This window comes from Corvus cornix, chromosome 1, assembly GCF_000738735.6.
Source record: "Corvus cornix cornix isolate S_Up_H32 chromosome 1, ASM73873v5, whole genome shotgun sequence".
Taxonomy (NCBI): Eukaryota; Metazoa; Chordata; class Aves; order Passeriformes; family Corvidae; genus Corvus; species Corvus cornix.
The window spans coordinates 21,054,587-21,071,470 of NC_046332.1; the positions used below are offsets into that span (position 1 = coordinate 21,054,587).

The 16,884-nt window shown below is 39.7% G+C and overlaps 3 protein-coding genes across 7 annotated transcripts in view; 1 reads left to right on the forward strand and 2 right to left on the reverse strand.

The window, feature by feature from the left end:
* Nucleotides 1-3,478, reverse strand: part of TBC1D23 (TBC1 domain family member 23) — a 32,552-nt gene extending 29,074 nt beyond the window's left edge. Inside the window, exon 1 of the mRNA XM_039558252.1 lies at nucleotides 3,373-3,478. Coding sequence (XP_039414186.1) covers nucleotides 3,373-3,407 — 35 coding nt within the window. The 5' untranslated portion in view covers nucleotides 3,408-3,478. The remainder of the gene's footprint in view (nucleotides 1-3,372) is intronic.
* Nucleotides 3,479-3,620: 142 nt separating this feature from the next.
* The window catches only part of CMSS1 (cms1 ribosomal small subunit homolog), a 225,447-nt gene continuing 212,183 nt past the window's right edge, over nucleotides 3,621-16,884 (forward strand). The window contains exons 1-3 of the mRNA XM_039558288.1: nucleotides 3,621-3,720; nucleotides 4,054-4,186; nucleotides 4,443-4,615. Of these exons, the coding sequence (XP_039414222.1) occupies nucleotides 4,465-4,615 (151 nt within the window). The 5' untranslated portion in view covers nucleotides 3,621-3,720; nucleotides 4,054-4,186; nucleotides 4,443-4,464. The remainder of the gene's footprint in view (nucleotides 3,721-4,053; nucleotides 4,187-4,442; nucleotides 4,616-16,884) is intronic.
* Nucleotides 6,293-16,884, reverse strand: part of FILIP1L (filamin A interacting protein 1 like) — a 189,356-nt gene continuing 178,764 nt past the window's right edge. For 4 of the 5 annotated variants that reach the window (XM_019283781.2, XM_039558205.1, XM_039558210.1 and 1 more), the window contains 2 exons: nucleotides 9,975-10,159; nucleotides 6,293-8,682 (listed from right to left, as the gene is read on the reverse strand). In XM_019283781.2, the coding sequence (XP_019139326.1) occupies nucleotides 8,592-8,682; nucleotides 9,975-10,159 (276 nt within the window). In that variant the 3' untranslated portion in view covers nucleotides 6,293-8,591. The remainder of the gene's footprint in view (nucleotides 8,683-9,974; nucleotides 10,160-16,884) is intronic. The other variant, XM_019283782.2, reaches the window with a different exon arrangement.

Here is a 16,884-nt window from a genome sequence, read left to right on the forward strand (position 1 = left end):
GGAAAAGATAATAGTAAGTGATCAATAAACTAAATAAAGTATTAAGAATACTACAATCAATTTCATCCTTCTATAGAATCTATTCACTATGGTTCCTACTTTTAATTCAGGATTTTCTTGACTACCAGGAAAAAGCCTCAACAAGAGCAATATTGAATTGAAATTAATGTTTGTTCTCTATTGGAAACAAACAAACAAAAATCAATCCCTCACATTTACTTCAAAATATCCATTGTATTCAGAACACCACTGAACCTCCTTTTTTTCCTCCAGAGGACTTTTGGAGAAAAACAATTCCCTGACATTTTAACTTCTAATTTTTCCTCAAGTGCTTTAATTTCATGCTTAACTGGAAAGGATTTTTCTGTTCCTGGGCTTCCAGAAGAAATAGCATGGCTCCAAGTACTAATTAGCCATACTGTGAGAATGGGAAAGATACATGGAAACTAGATTTGTCACCCTGTTGTCTTAGGCAGTTGGAGTTGCATTTCGGGACCCATAAGATTAATTATTCCAATGCAAAGTTAAATGCACGGGAACAATTCCATCTGTGGTTACAGTTATATTTAGTTACATCAGGTCCTGACTTTCCAAGTACAGATCTTAAAAATTACTACTCACTCACGTTTTCTGAAGCTTGAGTATTAAACAAACATCTGCAAAAAGGTTTCAAAATTAATTCATAACCATTAATCTGTTTGAGAATCTGACCAAGAAAAATAAGGTCCAAATTATTGATTTCCTTGATAAATGAGACAAGAAAAATCTATGACTTCCAATTAGAAACATTTTAACTAATAACACACCATCTTATTTGTGTCTATACAGTCTACTGACTAGATGAATTGCATTGACTGAAATTATGATTAAAATAAACAAATAAGCAGACAAAGAAAAAAGACACAAAGATTTTACAGCAGTTTGAAAGCAGCCAGTCTCCTTTGTGTTTCACAGCATTCTTAGCTTTGGACAGACATGTCTTCCAAAATAGTGCTGGCAATTTCTCAAATTAGCTTTTCAGTATATGCCAAATAGATGAAAAGAAACATTCAGCAAACAAGGTCTGTCTAATTTTGCTCATTTTAAAATCGAAAGTGTTGCTAACAACTTCCTGTATTTACTGAAGGAAAAAAAATTACCATCTCATCTTTCCCCATATTTAAGTTTGGGTTGGTGGTCATGCTGGGTTTTTTAGAATTTTATTTTATTGTGCAGTGGCAAACTTCCCTGGCTTTTGTTGAGCCAAACACCAAGCAGTCAGTACAGATCTTGAGGGATTCAACTCATAATTAGTTTGTGACACTTCCCCCCCACCACCCCCAAATCACTTATACCAGCACTGCATGACAAGTTAGCACAGGGAAAAAAACCAGGGAATTTTGTGTTAGTGAGCACGTCTAGATTCTACACACTCAAGGTGCTGCAACAGTCTCTGAACATAAAATTCCATCTGCCTTTTAATCCTCTTAAGGAAGTGAAGAGAGGATATGGAATCAGCACTGCCAGTTTTGCTCCCAATAGAGCTCAGGCATACGTAGGTATCATTTTATGTTTGGGGATTTTTAAAACTTCAAATTCTATATACTTCAAAATATGATAGTGTAGTAATTTACACCAAAAAGCTCCTTGAACATCTGTTCACAGCACTGAAATATGAATACAAGACAACAGTTTAAATCAATAAATGAAAATACTCCACTGAAACTGGCTTTTAAACAAAAGCCAAAACAGGAAAACAAAACCAAAAAGCCATGTGAAGTTTCTAAGCAAACAATATGGAATGCAGCCTTTTCATTCACAGCATACAGCTCTAGTAACAGGATGCACCGTCACATACTAATGTAGCATTTAAGCATAAACCTCTTGAATTGTTCCCATAAAGACTTAAAACATCTGTTTTAACAAATGCCTTCAAGTTTGCCTTTTCTAGTACCACCAACATATTAAATTCACTATAGTTTTGAAGCTGCCAGTCAGAATATCAACAGTGTAGGCTGTGCCTTGAAATAGTCTGGAAAGACACCCATCCTCATCCTTAACAGAAATTCTAGAGAAGTTTGTTGTGATCTGGGAGACAGCAATATTCTTCCAATATTAGTAATGGAAGTCATTTGAAGTATTTTTTTCAGAGGTATTTGAACATGGTTCTTATTCAGTGTCCAGGGTTGTATTTCAGTGTCAAGACTGCACTGCCAGTGAGTCCATCCTTCTCTTTGTAATTACATGGCCCAACAGTCAGGTCCGTATTTAGAAATAATGCATATGCAACACTGTACTTATAGAAAGAGCTTCATAAATTTTGAGGCTGTAAGTAAAAAAAAAAAAAAAAGAAGAAAACCACGAATAAAAAATGACACCAACTAACTTTCATTTTCTAGTTAATGACACTAAGCTGTTTTAACCAAGAGCTGTACTTATAGAACCAACAAAGAAGAGGTCCCACCTACACCTGTGTGTGTATTCTGGCTTCTTTATAGTGAGATAACTAAGCACAAGAAGGCTAAGCTCAGTGTGCAGGAAACTTTAAATCTACCACATCAAATAGAGCCTAAAAGCAAAAACATCAGATTGGAAATGATCATAAAAATCAGGTCTGTAATGTAACTGCTTGAAAAGCATATACGTGGAAAGGACAAAGAGCAATGGTGTGGCACACAGCCACAGAAAGAAATCACATGCAATGCAGAAGCGCAAAGACAAAACAAAAGTGAAGATGCAAATGAATGTTGGGTGCAGTAAGAATAGCTTCAGTGTTTAAACACAAAGTTTATTTAAGCCTCAGTAATCTTGAGTGAATACACATGCAACAAATACTGAAATCACATCACTGTTACCATCAAAATGATCCTATACACGCTCCAGAAATAGTCTCTATTCTTGTCCTAGAGGTCCAATGTAAAATCCATTATAAGTAATAGCTGTACTAAGGAAGGGTGGTGAGCAAAATCATTCAGAAAACGAGGCAGGACCCACTGCTGTCACCTGTTCCTGAGAGCAGGCACGCAGCGAAAGGGGAAACGAACTGAACAAAGCAACTCCACTCCAGGCAGACTCCTGAAGCAGCTCCTACTGCATATTAAAGCTGTCATTTTAAACTGGAGCGACCGCCTGGCTCCAGGCTGGGCACGGCCCCTCGTTTTGTGTCTCGCCCGTGTTTTGACGGGGCCCTTCCTCTCTGGACTCCCAGAGCCGCCGAGCGCCGGCGGCGTTTGCCGGGGGCTCCTCGCGGGCTCCCAGCGCGACCCCGCACACGCCCCGAGCGCGGCGCATCCCGGGGGAAGAGCGGCGGCGGCCGGGGCGCTCCGGCCTCTCTCCCCTCGTCCCCCTGGTCGCCGCTGCGGAGGGGAGGGCACCCACACCCCCACAACTCACCAGCTGCCCGGCGGCGTCTCTTCCCCTTCCGCCATAGCTGTTGACGTGCCCGCTCGACCGGCCGTAAAGCGCGCTCGGGAGGCGTTTCCTTCCCGACGCCGCTCCTCCCAAAGCCCGTCCCCTTCCCGGCTGCTGTCCCCGCCTCCCGCGCCGCCGGGAATGAGGGCGCGCGCCGCAAAGCGCGGAAGCCGGGCACGGGGGAGGGCGGGGCGGCGGCGGGGGAGAGGACGGAGCAGGGCCAGCTTCTGAGGGAGTGGCCGCGGAGCGCCCCTGGAGCAGGGCCGGGGGCCGGTCTGCCGGAGATTTGAATGGTTTCGGCTTTCGTAAAGCTGAACTGCTTTGCCAGATGTAGGTTTGGTTATTAAGTGACTTCTCCCACAGTGTTTAATGTGCCACAGGTTGTACGTAGTTCGCGAGTCGGGGAAATGCACAAGTTTCACGCAGAGCTCTGTTTCCAAGGGCTAAAAATCACTTAGTGACGTCCATTAGCAACCCTGGGCAGAAAAACGCTAAAGCTCTCTGTCACGCACGTTCCCTACCCACCTGCATCCTCAAAGGGGAAAAAAGAATAGTATACTTCAATAGAAATTCAGAAAAATCATTGGGGCGGGTTATACGTGGAATAACCTGCCGCCTTATGGGGAATTCCAGTCCTTACACTGGTCTGTTTCACGTCCACAGCTTGACTCGGGATGTGCTCCAGTAGGGAAGGCCCAGGCTCAGAGCGGGACGGCTCCTGTGGGAAGAGATACAGGACAGGCACGCTTACCCTGCGGGCTCCGGTCCCCAAAGCGCCGGGAGCACTCATTCCATGGTAAGGCGCACCCTCTGCAGGCACGTATCTGTTCCTCAGAAAACATTACATGAATTACCTCAACCAAGAAAGCAGGTATTTCACAGTATAAAACCGGGTTGAGGCAATTAAATGAATGTTATGAAGGAGAGGGTAATACTTTTAATGCCTTTTCTCTTTCTCTTACTCCTGTATTTTCCACTTAAAAAAAAAAAAAAGAAAGAAAGGAAAAAAAAAAAATCTCCAACATGCATTTAAAGGTCTACTTTTGTTTCAGGAGGCTGTTCTGTTAAGATGTAATGTCAGCCGCGATACCAGGCGTGCCCAAGGCACCGCGGGCCCGGCCCCGCGGGCAGTGCGCAGGCGCCGTGGCGCGCGGCGGTGGCAGCATGGGGGACACGCTGGAGGAGCCGTGGTGGGACACCGGGACCGACGCGGGCGGCACTCCAGGTACGCGTCTCCTGGAGCTCGCTCCTCACGCTGGGCTTGAAGCATTTTACCTGAGAGGCAGCCCCCATCCTCCTTTCCTGCTCTCCTTTCTTTTCGTTGCATTTTGGGGTTTTTTTCCACTTCCCCCCTCCGCTTTTCCCTTCTCTGCTTTTAATTTACTTCTCCAGGTTTTCCACTCTCACTCGCTTTTCCCCCTGTGCCTGCTTTTCCCTGCTTTCTACCGAGGGCGGGTTTGCTTGTAAGCAGAATCTCTGCAGCGAGTTGATGTCCAGTCTCTGATTGGAGCCCTGGGATAGACGATGGAGCAGCAAACGAAAATACCAGTGCTTAGGTAACAACAGGAACCCACAAAACAGAAATACGTTTAAGCGAGCTTAAAAACCGGGGCGAGGGGAATGGGAAAACCTCTTGCTTTGAGTTCAGAGCTCAGATCTCCCTTGCATTCATTTACCTTCCAAACGGTATTTTCTTCCCAAGAGTTTATTTGATGAAAGACTTTTGTATAATGTATGATCCTTGTGGGTCTCTTCTGACTCAGAATATTTTGTGATTGTGTTTGCTATTATTGACATGAACTTACTTACAGTTCTGTAAGACCTTGGAAACAGTAAATCCGTACTAGAGTCTTTGGAGGGAAAAGTATCTGTGGTACTTGAAAAGCATCACCCATGTGCTCACTGGGGTGTGTCGCATCACCCTTGCCATGTGTTACTGTAAAAGGGCAGGAGTTAAACAGCTCTTCTCCAGCCATTGCTCCTTGGAGTATAGTGCTATGACTGATTTGTCTTTTTTTTCCTGATGGTTATGATACCTGGTTCACATGCTTGTATTTTTTCAATGTGTCTCGAAACCACAGGCTATAAAATATTTTTTCTGTAATGTTTACATTTAATGTGAAAATTTAGGTAGATCTGGGCAACTAAAATGACTTTAGACTTTATAGTGCCCTATTTTATTGATTGTTATTTTAAATTTCTTTTTTAATGCCATATTGGCAAGAGTTGGGAGTTATCTGCACCTCTGCAAAGACTCCAGTTCTTTCAATGTCTTGAAAATTGGTGCTTATTTCCTGTGAAAGGTACTTGGAGAATAGTTAGAGAGGAAGCAATACAAAAATTGTATGTATATAATAAAGAGGGGTCACAAGACCTAATTAGGCTTCTGAGCATTTAATTTTTATTTTTAGTCTCATATAGGTCTCTTAAGCAGTCCCAGTTTCCCTGGTAAATGCTCTTCATTAGGAATTTTTCTTAAGAGCCTACCTGCACATTCTGCCAGCCACAGGTTTTATTTAGGGTGGGTGGTTAGGTGACTGTTACAATGTTTGCAGCTTTCCTTTAGAAATAGGATACAGAGCAGGACTTTGATTATAAACTTTTGACATGATGGATGAGCCATCTGACTTTGAGGTGAGATGGTTAACGACAACTTTTCCATTTACAAAAAACTCCTTGGGATTTTCACAATTGTATTTTAAAATAATTCAGGTGGAAAATAACCTCTGGAGGTGTCTAACCCAATCCTGTACACTTTACTCCAAGAACATTCTTTGAGTGTGTTACAAGTAGTGATTACAGGTGAGTGTTGTGCAAACCATGTACTCTGCTGTCTGTAGCCCACCTTTGTAAACTTGTTGGCAGGTTCTTTTTGTTGCATGGAGTTGACACAAGCTGTTAGTAAACATAAAACGTCTGTTACTTTTATTTTGTGTAGCTATTTTTCACGTAAAACAGGTAAAATCAAAGGTTAATTTGTACAGCATCTTATTGATGCTGTAAAATGCTTTAAAATCAGTTGGCATAAAAGAGGAAATCAGGGTTCACAATGTATGATGTAGGCAGCAATACAAGAAAATAATTGCACATTAGTGAGCACCTTTGACAGACTTGGTCAATTTTATTTCTGTGAAACATCAAGTTTTGTTAAAAAAAATACTATCGAACCTCATTTGCTGACCTATTTAAAAATAGCATCTCTGCCATAACTCTAGGTGCAAAGCAGAATTCAAAATGTACTTCTAAAATACTGATCTTTTGCCAGATCCTTTAACCTAGAATAAGTTCTGACCTACAGAATATTCATCATAACTCAGCTCTCAAAAGTATTTTAGATTTGAGAAACTTGTAGTTAGAAAAGGCTACTTTTAAAAGAGTATGAACATCTTTCAGGTGGAACACCTGAAGAGTATGAAAACACAAAATATATATAAGTATATATCCTGGTGTATGGATATGTAAGGAATTCTAAATTTGCTTCTGGCCACATCATTGGAAGTCATTATTTTAGAGTCCATATTAAAGGTAGTTACTCTCACCTTGAGACATGAATGTTTACCCTGCTGCGAGTGATCTATAGGCGTAGAAAAAGCCAAAAAAATCCAAGGAAGAAAATGCTAAAGGGATTACCCATCTTTTTACCTTGTCAAAGGTAAAACTATGACAAAAACTAAAGAATCTTGCCCAATAACGTCTTCAGCAAACCTTTGAGATGAGATTTGTGGAGGGAGTGGTTAGGGATTATTCTCTACTTAGCAGCGTAGTTTAGTGTTACACATGTTCCACGTCATGCAACTGCAGGACTTCCTTACCTCCCTTTTTTCCAGATTGTGTCACAACTTTGTCCAGTCTTTTATGTGATTTTTATATTGCATTCAGAATTACAAAGGAAAGGATAAGGAATTCAGAGGAGTTTATTTCGTACTGGTGAAGGACACCAACTTTTTCCTCTTCTCTCCTTGAACAGAAAGGAGCAATTCTCACAGCGCTGTGAATGTCTGCATCTTGCCTGTAGCCAGTGTGCCACATCTCCCAGTCAGTTTGAGGGAGAGGGATGGACTTCTGTTTTACAGAAATTCTTCCAGTTTCCTCCTTTTGTGTTACCACTCCTTGTCTTTCATTCTCCATGCTTTCTGTATTGCCCTTAATCCCATAGGAGTGTAGTATCCCCATTTGTCAGTTTTAGATCCCTAAGTAGGAGTCTATGTGGGCCCTGCCCCTCATAGGTAGGAATTAATTGTGTCATTGTGAGACAGGAGCAAAACTCTTGTATGTCAGCAGCACAAACAGATAAGAAGTATAATATGGGACCATGGAGGATGATTTGGCAGTGCTTGTGGGATCCTTTGTGGGCTCTAAGGCAAAGGATGCTATTGCAGGAATTGATTTCTTTTGCCAGAAGTTCTCTTTTCTCTGTGCCTACTGAAGGGTGCCAGTTAACATTAATTTGTAACGTTAATTTGTAATGTGTGATTTGCAGCTGTTGAGAAGCAGACGCTTCGTTGTAATGCATTCAGTGTGAGGGAGCACTGTTGCTTCTTCAGAGCTGAGATCTGTTGCTGGACTCTGTATGACGAGGTTTGTAGCTTTTTTTTTTTTTGGCTCATCAATGAGTTGCTGTCCCTTGTGATGGACCCTGGTCAGTATTTGAAGATCTTTCTGATAAGCATGCCGAGTTGACAGCTGCTTTTTCAAATCTGTGTTTCTTCACATCTGTATACGTTCACTCTGCAAGTTGCAGTGGTGTGCTTCTGTGAGCTGTATTTGGATCTAAGCATACATGATATGGAGTCTCAGAACTTGACAGCTGCAGATTTAGTGAATAAAACTGGAAGCTTTTCCTTTTTACTATGGAAAAGTCATTCTTTAATGTCTGCATATTAACACGGGTGTGTCTTGTGGGACACAGCTGAGCTAATTTTTCAGTAGACTGATCTTTTAAAACTTTTTTTGAGTGCTTCTAGAGAATGTCTTGTGAAGCTGTTGAGGAAGGCATAGGTTTCTTGTGGGTTTGCAAAAACAGTCACACAGCAGTACTAACGTGTTGTACTGTCTCAGTGGTTAGGTTAAACTTTTAGCTGTGAAATAAAAGGGAAAAATCGGGTAACTGAATGCATCAGACTCTCTCCTTGCTTCAGCAAAAAGATTGCAGTTCTGGCTATGGCACTGTGATCACCACCAGCTTTTGCTTTAGTTAGGAATTAGGATTTGGCAGTTCTTAAAGAAACACCTATGTGTAAGGAGTTTTCCCACATATTATCAGTTGAGCCATTTAGACTGTTGGAATGCACTCTGTTAGGGGAAGAAGAATGAGGGAGACATTAATACCAGAGAAAGAAATTAATTTTTATATTTTAAAACAGTAACTTGTGTTAGTTGGTATTACAGGATTCTGGTGTGGGGGTTCCTTGCAGTAGTAGTAGTATTTTGTTAGTGTTTCTTAACATTCTATAGAACTGTGAGAAATTTTCTTGCAGAGCAACAATTGCTATTTTTCAGAATACTGGAGACAACGAGCATGGAGCCTTTTCTAATGGTTTTTTTTTGTGTTTTTGGTTTGAGGTTTTTTTGGGCGTGTGTTGGCTGAAAGGAAACATTGAATTTTAAGTCTTTTGAAGGAGTTATTCTTTAAGAAAAGCAAAAAGGCAAATTCTCTCATGGATGAACTAGAACTTCTTGTGCAAAGAGTTCAGTTAAAAAAAAAACCTTCCCTAGGAGCAATGAATCCAGTTACATATTTTTAAGTGAATGTGAGCAGTTGAAAGGAAGGGCAAAATTGTGGAGGAATGCAAGAATAAAATTGCACTTCTGTGTAAGCCGCAACTTACTGTTAAGCTTGATACTAATTTTGATCAGTTCTGAAATACTGTTTAAGTGAACTGAAGTCTAAATACTGTAGTGCAAATGGTGGTAGTTGATATAGCTGATTTAAACAATATCCATCTTGATTCTCACATCTGTTTTCCTAATATAACATCTGCGTGAATTGGAGTGGAGATAATCACACTAGTTAACTCCTCGAGGAGGGAGTTGCTTATCTTCACATCATCTTTTAAAGTGATGCTTGGCACAGCAAGGAGCTCTGCATTTCTCTTAAGTTCAATACGTTATACAAGAGCAGATTTCTCCATGCCTCTCTTCATTTCACCTTTAATGCTGAACTTAGGATATCCATACTGAGACACTTTAATTGCAAAAAACAACTTCGAAAACACAAAACCTTCTGCAACCTCTCTTCATGTGATCATGTTTTTATAAATCTACTGAGACAATCTTACTATTGTTATTTGTAGAACATGTCAAAACTGAACTTACAGTAGAAATTTATTTGTGTCTTGTGCTCCTATACTGTGAGCACCAAAACCTGGAATTGTACCAGAAAAAATGGGGCAGAGCATGGTCCCTGCAGACATGCAGTTAACTTTGGCTCCTAAGAATTTGGCTGTCTCCTGATGTCCTGTGATTGGTGCCCGTTGATGTGCTGACCATGTGGATGATTTCCGATTTTTCCCCAGTGGAAACAACTGCTGCTGAGATTCAGATTAAATCCATTTTAATGTCATAGATCACAGAAAATTATTTACCTTCTCCCTCCACCTTGAAGGCAGGCTTTAGACACGGTCCTTATAATGCGTATCTTTCCAGAAGGGCTGTCTTGGAGTGGTTTGTTGAGATGTCCAGCAGGAATTTTGACAGGTGCTTTGGTTGTGCTTGCAGGCTTTGGTTTGGGGATCCGAGTTGGAATTGAACGACGGAACGTATTGGTAATCTGGAAATAAACCAAGAAGATAAATCATGCTTTAGAGAGGAGAAACAAATGGTGGTTTTAGCTTGGTAGTGCCTTTTCCACTTTGTAAATCCGAATGCACTGCTGTTGGAACTGCTTGTCTGAACTTCCTTTATCTCATTGGTAATAAGGCAGAAGCTTTGTATTTAACTTACCTATTTGATTGGTGAATATCACAGAATCTCAATGGATTGAAACTCAGAGTATAAATAAGAGGGGTTTCCTGTCTGTCAGCTGACTAAGTATCAGCCCTAGGAGCTGAGTGATGCAGTGCAAAGTCTTGAACTGTGTGAGTTCTCTGGGTGAATAATCAGAGAACTTCCACATGCAGAAGCAAATCTTGATTCAGTCCTGAGTAGCAGGCAATACCCAGCTCATACTTTACTGTGAGAGATCATTCTTTGACAGTGACCAGTGTACACAAAATTAATGTATTTGTGAGACAACCCTCCCTCCAGAATGCATCATAGTCATATTTAATTGCAAAAGAAGTAAATATACCAGAAAATGTTATTATGTGCACTGAAAAGGGGGGGAAGAACTATAAAGGCAAGAAGCTTGTTTGAAAGATACCATTATCTGAAACAAGGATTAAACATCCACTACTCATCAGAAAACCTTTTTGAATCACAAGCATTTTTATATACCTTTTTCAGTCAAGCTAAGGGTAAAAGAACGTCACTTAAATTTTTTTTTTTTTTAAACATAAAATGGAAATGGTGTTCAAATGAGGACAATAGAAAACAGTGTTGGAATTCTGGTGACTTAAGTATGAATAAGAACGAGCTAGATCGAAATGGGTTTTGAGAAAACTTCCTAGTGGCTATAATGGTCTGCCTGGGCTGATTAAAAAAATAAAAATAATCACAAATCAAAAGCTTGCCATTTACCTGTAGATAATTGTGTATGACAGGGGTTTTCAATAGAATAAAGCTGAGCCAACATCAGATCATTGCATGTGCTCAGTGCAGAGGAATTTGGGGGAAGTTTGCATGTCACAGATGTGCTTACTGGATCATGAGTAAGGAAAAAAAATCAACCTGGGCTTAATTGAAGTATGATAACAAAGAGATAAAATAGTAACAATCTCCTAGAACAGTGTGGTTTGTTTAATGATGAGACCCATGTGGGAGGGAAAGATGTAGGTAAGTTTTTAACTTACTATTATAGATATGACCATTCTATATTGTGGTTTTAAAAAAAATTTGACAGTGGTCTCTAACAAAAGAATCTCATGAGGTCAGATCTTGTGTGGACACTGTGGAAAAACAAGGAAAATTCTCAAGGTTAATTAGTGGCGAGTGGATAGGTAGCAGAGCAGTGAGCTAGTTTTTAATAGTATAGTGGAGATAGCATCTGAACCTCACAGACACCTCTGATACTCAACATATTCATAAACTGCATAGGAAGACTACTGAAATGATAATAATTGTATGTGGTATAACAGGGAGAGTAGTAGAAGCAAGAGCTGACAGTAATTCATGTTACTGAGTAAAAATGCGTGTCAGTTCAGTGTTAATAATTGAAAAATAATATATTTAGGGAAAACTAGTTCACATACAGTAGTGACATTTATTGTCACTAAGAACATAGATCTTGGAATCCCTGTAAATTGTCCTCATTGCTCAGCAACTGGCAGTTGTCAAAAAGGTAACAGACAAGTTAGGAATTGCTAGGAAAAGAGTACAAGAAAAACCCCATCATTTTTTAGTGTGTGAATCAAAACCATACCTACATTGTGAATGTTTTACAGGGTTTTGTCCAAACAGCTCAATAAAGGGCATGCCAAAATGCAGAAAAGGTGGCAAAGACTATCAATTATGAAATGTCTTCTGAGTGAGGATCAATAACATACACTAAACCTGTTCAAGATTGGAAAATAGACTGTGGTGAGAAAAATAAACAACAACAGAAATGTAGTGGCATTACAGTGAATAGGGCAATTCTCTAGCATGCTTGGGAGGGCATCCACGAGGCGGATTGAAGGTATGTGAAAAGTGTTTTCCCTTGTCAATGAGCTGTGAAACTCACTGGGACAGGCAGTTTTTGAGGTAATGATATAACTTGGTTTCAAGAGAATTAATGCTGATTCAGGGCATCCATCAAGGACTGCTGAACACAAAGATGTGTGGAGATTCCAGCTGTGGATTGCCATAAGTTGCAGGCTGCCAGAGGCTCGATTTTCTACTCTCTGTGCCTGGTACTTAACATTCATAGGCATTTAACACTGGTCACTACCAAAGATGAGTGTCTAAAACTTCTTTCATGTTTTAATTTTTAAAATCAGCGTGTTTTGATTTGTAGTGCTTTTTTTTTTTTTTTAATGCCTTGAGAAAGGAAAGAGTTTGGCTTTGAAAGTGAGTAAGGAAAAAGATGCGTTTTTCTTTCCTTGTGTCCCTTCAAGATTTTACCTCTGGGTGGCAGCGAAGTTCTCCTTTTGCACTGCACCCCAGTATTTTCACTTAAACTTGACTGAAGTTCTTTGTTAAATGCTGCATAAACAAAATTAACATGCATTTTCATGATAGTCTGGAATTTTAGCATTCCTAATGTTAGTAGGAAAGGAAAAAAAAGAAAGAATCTCCCCTTTGCCCCCAAACCAAAAAGCATTTTGCTTCAATTACTAAACAGGCTGTGTTAAGAAAGGAACTGATGTTGGAGAGGATAGTTGTGTTACTGCTCTGTGGCTTTCCATCAGTACTGAGTTGGAAGAGTTTGCCTCTGACCATGTGGTATGGCCTGGTAGATGAGGCATAGTATTGAGAATAAAATGTTTGGGTGGGCTATTACTGGCAGTGCTGCTATCTGATATAATTGTAGAGATGATAGAAAATGTGTCAGTTTCCCAACTATAAAAAGAATTAGATTAGCCATCATTTGCTAAGTATTTTGAGGTGAATAGATAAAAATACTTATGTAAAGTCTTGCGTGCTAAAGTGAGATTGTATCTCTAAGAGTTGTGTTTGGTTGTTTGGTTTGGGGTTTTTTTGGAAAGTGTTCCAGTTCAGAGCTTCCTTAGGTTACAAATGTCTGGAGTTGATTGACCAGCCATGTTAGTACTTCAGGAAGAATTCGTAGGCCCAGATTTTTACAGGTTTTGTGCATCTGACTGGTATTCAGGCTCTAAGGTTTTATTGAATCAGTGAAAAGTTAGGTGTTGAAATATCCCTGTGCTCTGGCCTATAGTTTGCATCAGTTTCTAGTTCATTAAAACCACCATTGAAAATGTGGCCTTCTGAACCATCAGATTTCATTTCAGTCAAATTTGTTTTTGTGATTCAAAAAGATGCTGTATTTTGCAGTTCTGAATGACAATATTGAATACATCTACATTTTTATCGTTTAGTGCCTAGAGCTGCATTATAACTGGTGGACTTGTCAAGGTTGGATCTGCGTACAGAGTTTGTATTGCTCTCGTTAACTTGTGTCATGTTTGATTGTAGCCACAATAACTGAATTGCTCTAGCTCCTGGCATAGGCTCAAAATTAAAGATAACAGCTGTATTATGGGGCTTTTTTTTCTATACAAATAAACTATATCAGTGCTAAGTTTCTCTGCCAGGACAACTGAACTTGCTCTTCAATGATTGTACCAATCTAACTTATGATGAAGGCAAGGATTTTACCAACTGCCCATCTAGTTCTCTTCCTCCCCATACAGCACTTAAAAATTGGTGGTTTTCATCATTCCTGATATAAATTCTGGAGAGGAAAGACTGAATAACTTACAGAAAACATTTATTGACACTTTGGAATTCAGTTACATGCATAGCTAGATCAAGGACTAAACTTTGTTTATTTTCTAGAACTTACACTCAAAATTGTGAATCTCAGGTAAGAGTTGTAAACAGAACATTTTGGGTCAGTTGACTGGATCAGTGCTTAAGCTGCTGTAAGATGTATCCATAAAGAAGGAATGGCATTATGTGGGAATTGTCTGGAAAGCACTTGGGAGTAACCATATATAAAATTTTGCATTGGTTCAGTTGTATGTGTACTGAAAATCCTTGTGTAATACTCCTAGGTCCTTCCCTACTGCTTAGTGTAGAGTAATGTAAGCAGATACACTGGCTATAGCAGGCTTGTATCTTGGGATGTCTGGTTTGGTTTTTAGACAGACCTGAATGACTAAAAACCCCTAATATATAGATTTTGGTGGGCCTTTTCAATTTGATTTTTAACTAAGTATGGGAAATCTGTGTGCACACCATGAATTACTTCTCTTCAAGTGTATGCATCCTTTCTACCAGTTCATCTTCTTCAAGATGAATATTTTTAGTCTCCCTCGTTCTTTTTTGAATTCTCATTTGTGTTCTGAATTGGCTGGCTTTGTGTTCATCATTGCTGTTTAGTTATGTCTCCTTGAGTTGCTGTCTGTAGGCCACTTTTTATATCTGCTATCTTTCGAAGTCAGAGAAGAGAAAAAAGATATGTTTATTTTTCAAAAAGCAAGCTCAGCTGCCTTTCATGTTCTGGAGATCCCTTGTGAGTTCCCATTAATGCTCTTGAAACACCCCCAGAAACAAAATGTTACCCAGGAGTGACCTATCTGAGTAGTTATGCAGTTTTCCTTTACTTGACGAGTCTATGTAAGCATCAGCAAATAATTACTGCAACAGCAATGACAACTAACCCCAAAAACATTAAACTGGCCACATATTTTAAATTAGATTATGTGGTACATCTGTCTCTAAGTACAACAGCACCATATTGGTTCAAGGCATTAAGCTTAGAAAATAGCCAAGTTTTTGTCAGTAGTGCTTAGTTGGAGAAATAAACAATTAAAGCTAATTTTCAAGGCAAGCTATGATCTAAGAATCAAGAAAGCTGCATTTTAACTTCATTTTTAAAGTAACTTCTGAAGCAGACATTAATTGCCTGTGATAGGAATTGGCAGAAGAAAGGGTGTTAGAGTGAGAACTCTACACAGGGACTACGTTTGTTGTCTCTTAGCAAATGACAGTGGATACTTCAGGGATGGGGACAAACACTGGCATAGGTGATAATTGAGAAGTTTTCACACATTAGTGTCAAAATGCCCCTTCTAATTTCAGAAAGACAACAGAGAAAGCATGCTCTGAAATACCAGGATATATATTCCATACCCACCTTTTTTCTCTCCCATAGGGACAGAGGTGGCTTATTTATATGGGCGAGCTTTTAACACAATGCAATGCTTGCTTTCTGGGGAGTGGGATAAGGCAAGTGTGTGTGGAAGTGTCACGGAGAGAAAATATTTCTGTTTCTGTGCTGTTGAAGTAGTTCTCCTGCTTTTGGTCCTAATCCTTTCTTTTTCCTTCTGGAAGTATGACGTGTGCTTTGCTTCCTGTTTGAACTTTATTCATTTAAATAGGGAGGAGCATGTAGTACTTATGCTGTAAGTTTTCTTATTTGTCTTTCTACATCATCGTAGCATTTGATCTAGGCGAAATAACTTCAGATAAAGTTTCTTTCTCACTGCTTAAATTTTTAGTTTAAGAAATTTGAGTATCACTTTCAGCTTTAGTGAAAGTGGCCAGGGGATGGCGCTGAAGATCCTTCACGCAGAAGCCCATGTATGTATGTGCATAAGCGTGCCTCTTGCCAGACTTAAGTTTGTTCCTGGATGATTGAATGCAAGTGAGAACGAGTTAAGATTAAGTGATAAACTTGAATATTCCCTTTGGTCTCCAAGCCAGACAGCTTTGGCTGAAATTTCTGGTTAGGCATCCTCAACTGCACAGAGCATTCAGATACTTCCTTTTCTTTACTTTTCTTTCACTAGGTCTTGGCATTTGTTTTCTAGGAATCCAAAGTGAGAAGTCTCAGTTGCTCTGAATTCCCTTTTATGCAACACACGTGCGTGTGTGACTATACTGAGATGTGTGAGCAGGAGCAGTGTAAAATCCTTACTCTTACTAACACTGGTGAGACCTCAGCCAGGCTGGTGTCTGGCTTGGCTCACTGCATTGTCACACCACTATAAACAGCTCAGCAGAGGGAAAATGACTCTCCAGTAATCTCTAGAGTCATAGTACGTGAGCTATTAAGTGGAAGAGCAATTAGGTTTGTTTAATCTGGAGAAAACAAAACTGAGAAGAGATGTAATAATTGTCTTCTAGTATGTGTTGGAGAGAAAATAATTTTCAAAGTCCAGTGGGGGAGATAGGAAAGAGAATACTGGAGTACAATTTCAGCAACGTAGATTTAATTTAGAAATTAGCAAGATTCTTAATACAAGGGTATTTCAGCCCTGTTACATATTCCTGGGTAACTGTGAAGTTGTCACTGCAGAAGTTTTTTAGAACCATATGAACCAGGTTTTCATTTGGAAGGTTTTAAGTCAAGTTATAGTGAGGGAATAGGCTCAGAAATGTCCTGAGATCCTTTTTAAGCTCTGTTTTCTGCATCTTCTACTCTTCTGCTGATATTTGCCCTATTACAGTGCTCTTGATTTCAATAATACGGCATATTTGACAGAAAAATCTGTATTAATATTAGAAATTATTTCTATATATGTGACACAATTTGCACTAATGTACTTAAATGTGTCACTGTGGTCTTATATCCTGAATGCCAAGTTTAAATCTACTTTCTGGTTGTGGGGAAAAGAAGGGTTGGAGGCTGAAGTTGTATTTTTAGTTTCTAAAATTCTGTTGTGTGCCTTACTTTTCTTACGACGTGCCTTTGCTGGGAAGTGTGATGATAATATTTTAAACTTTTGATGA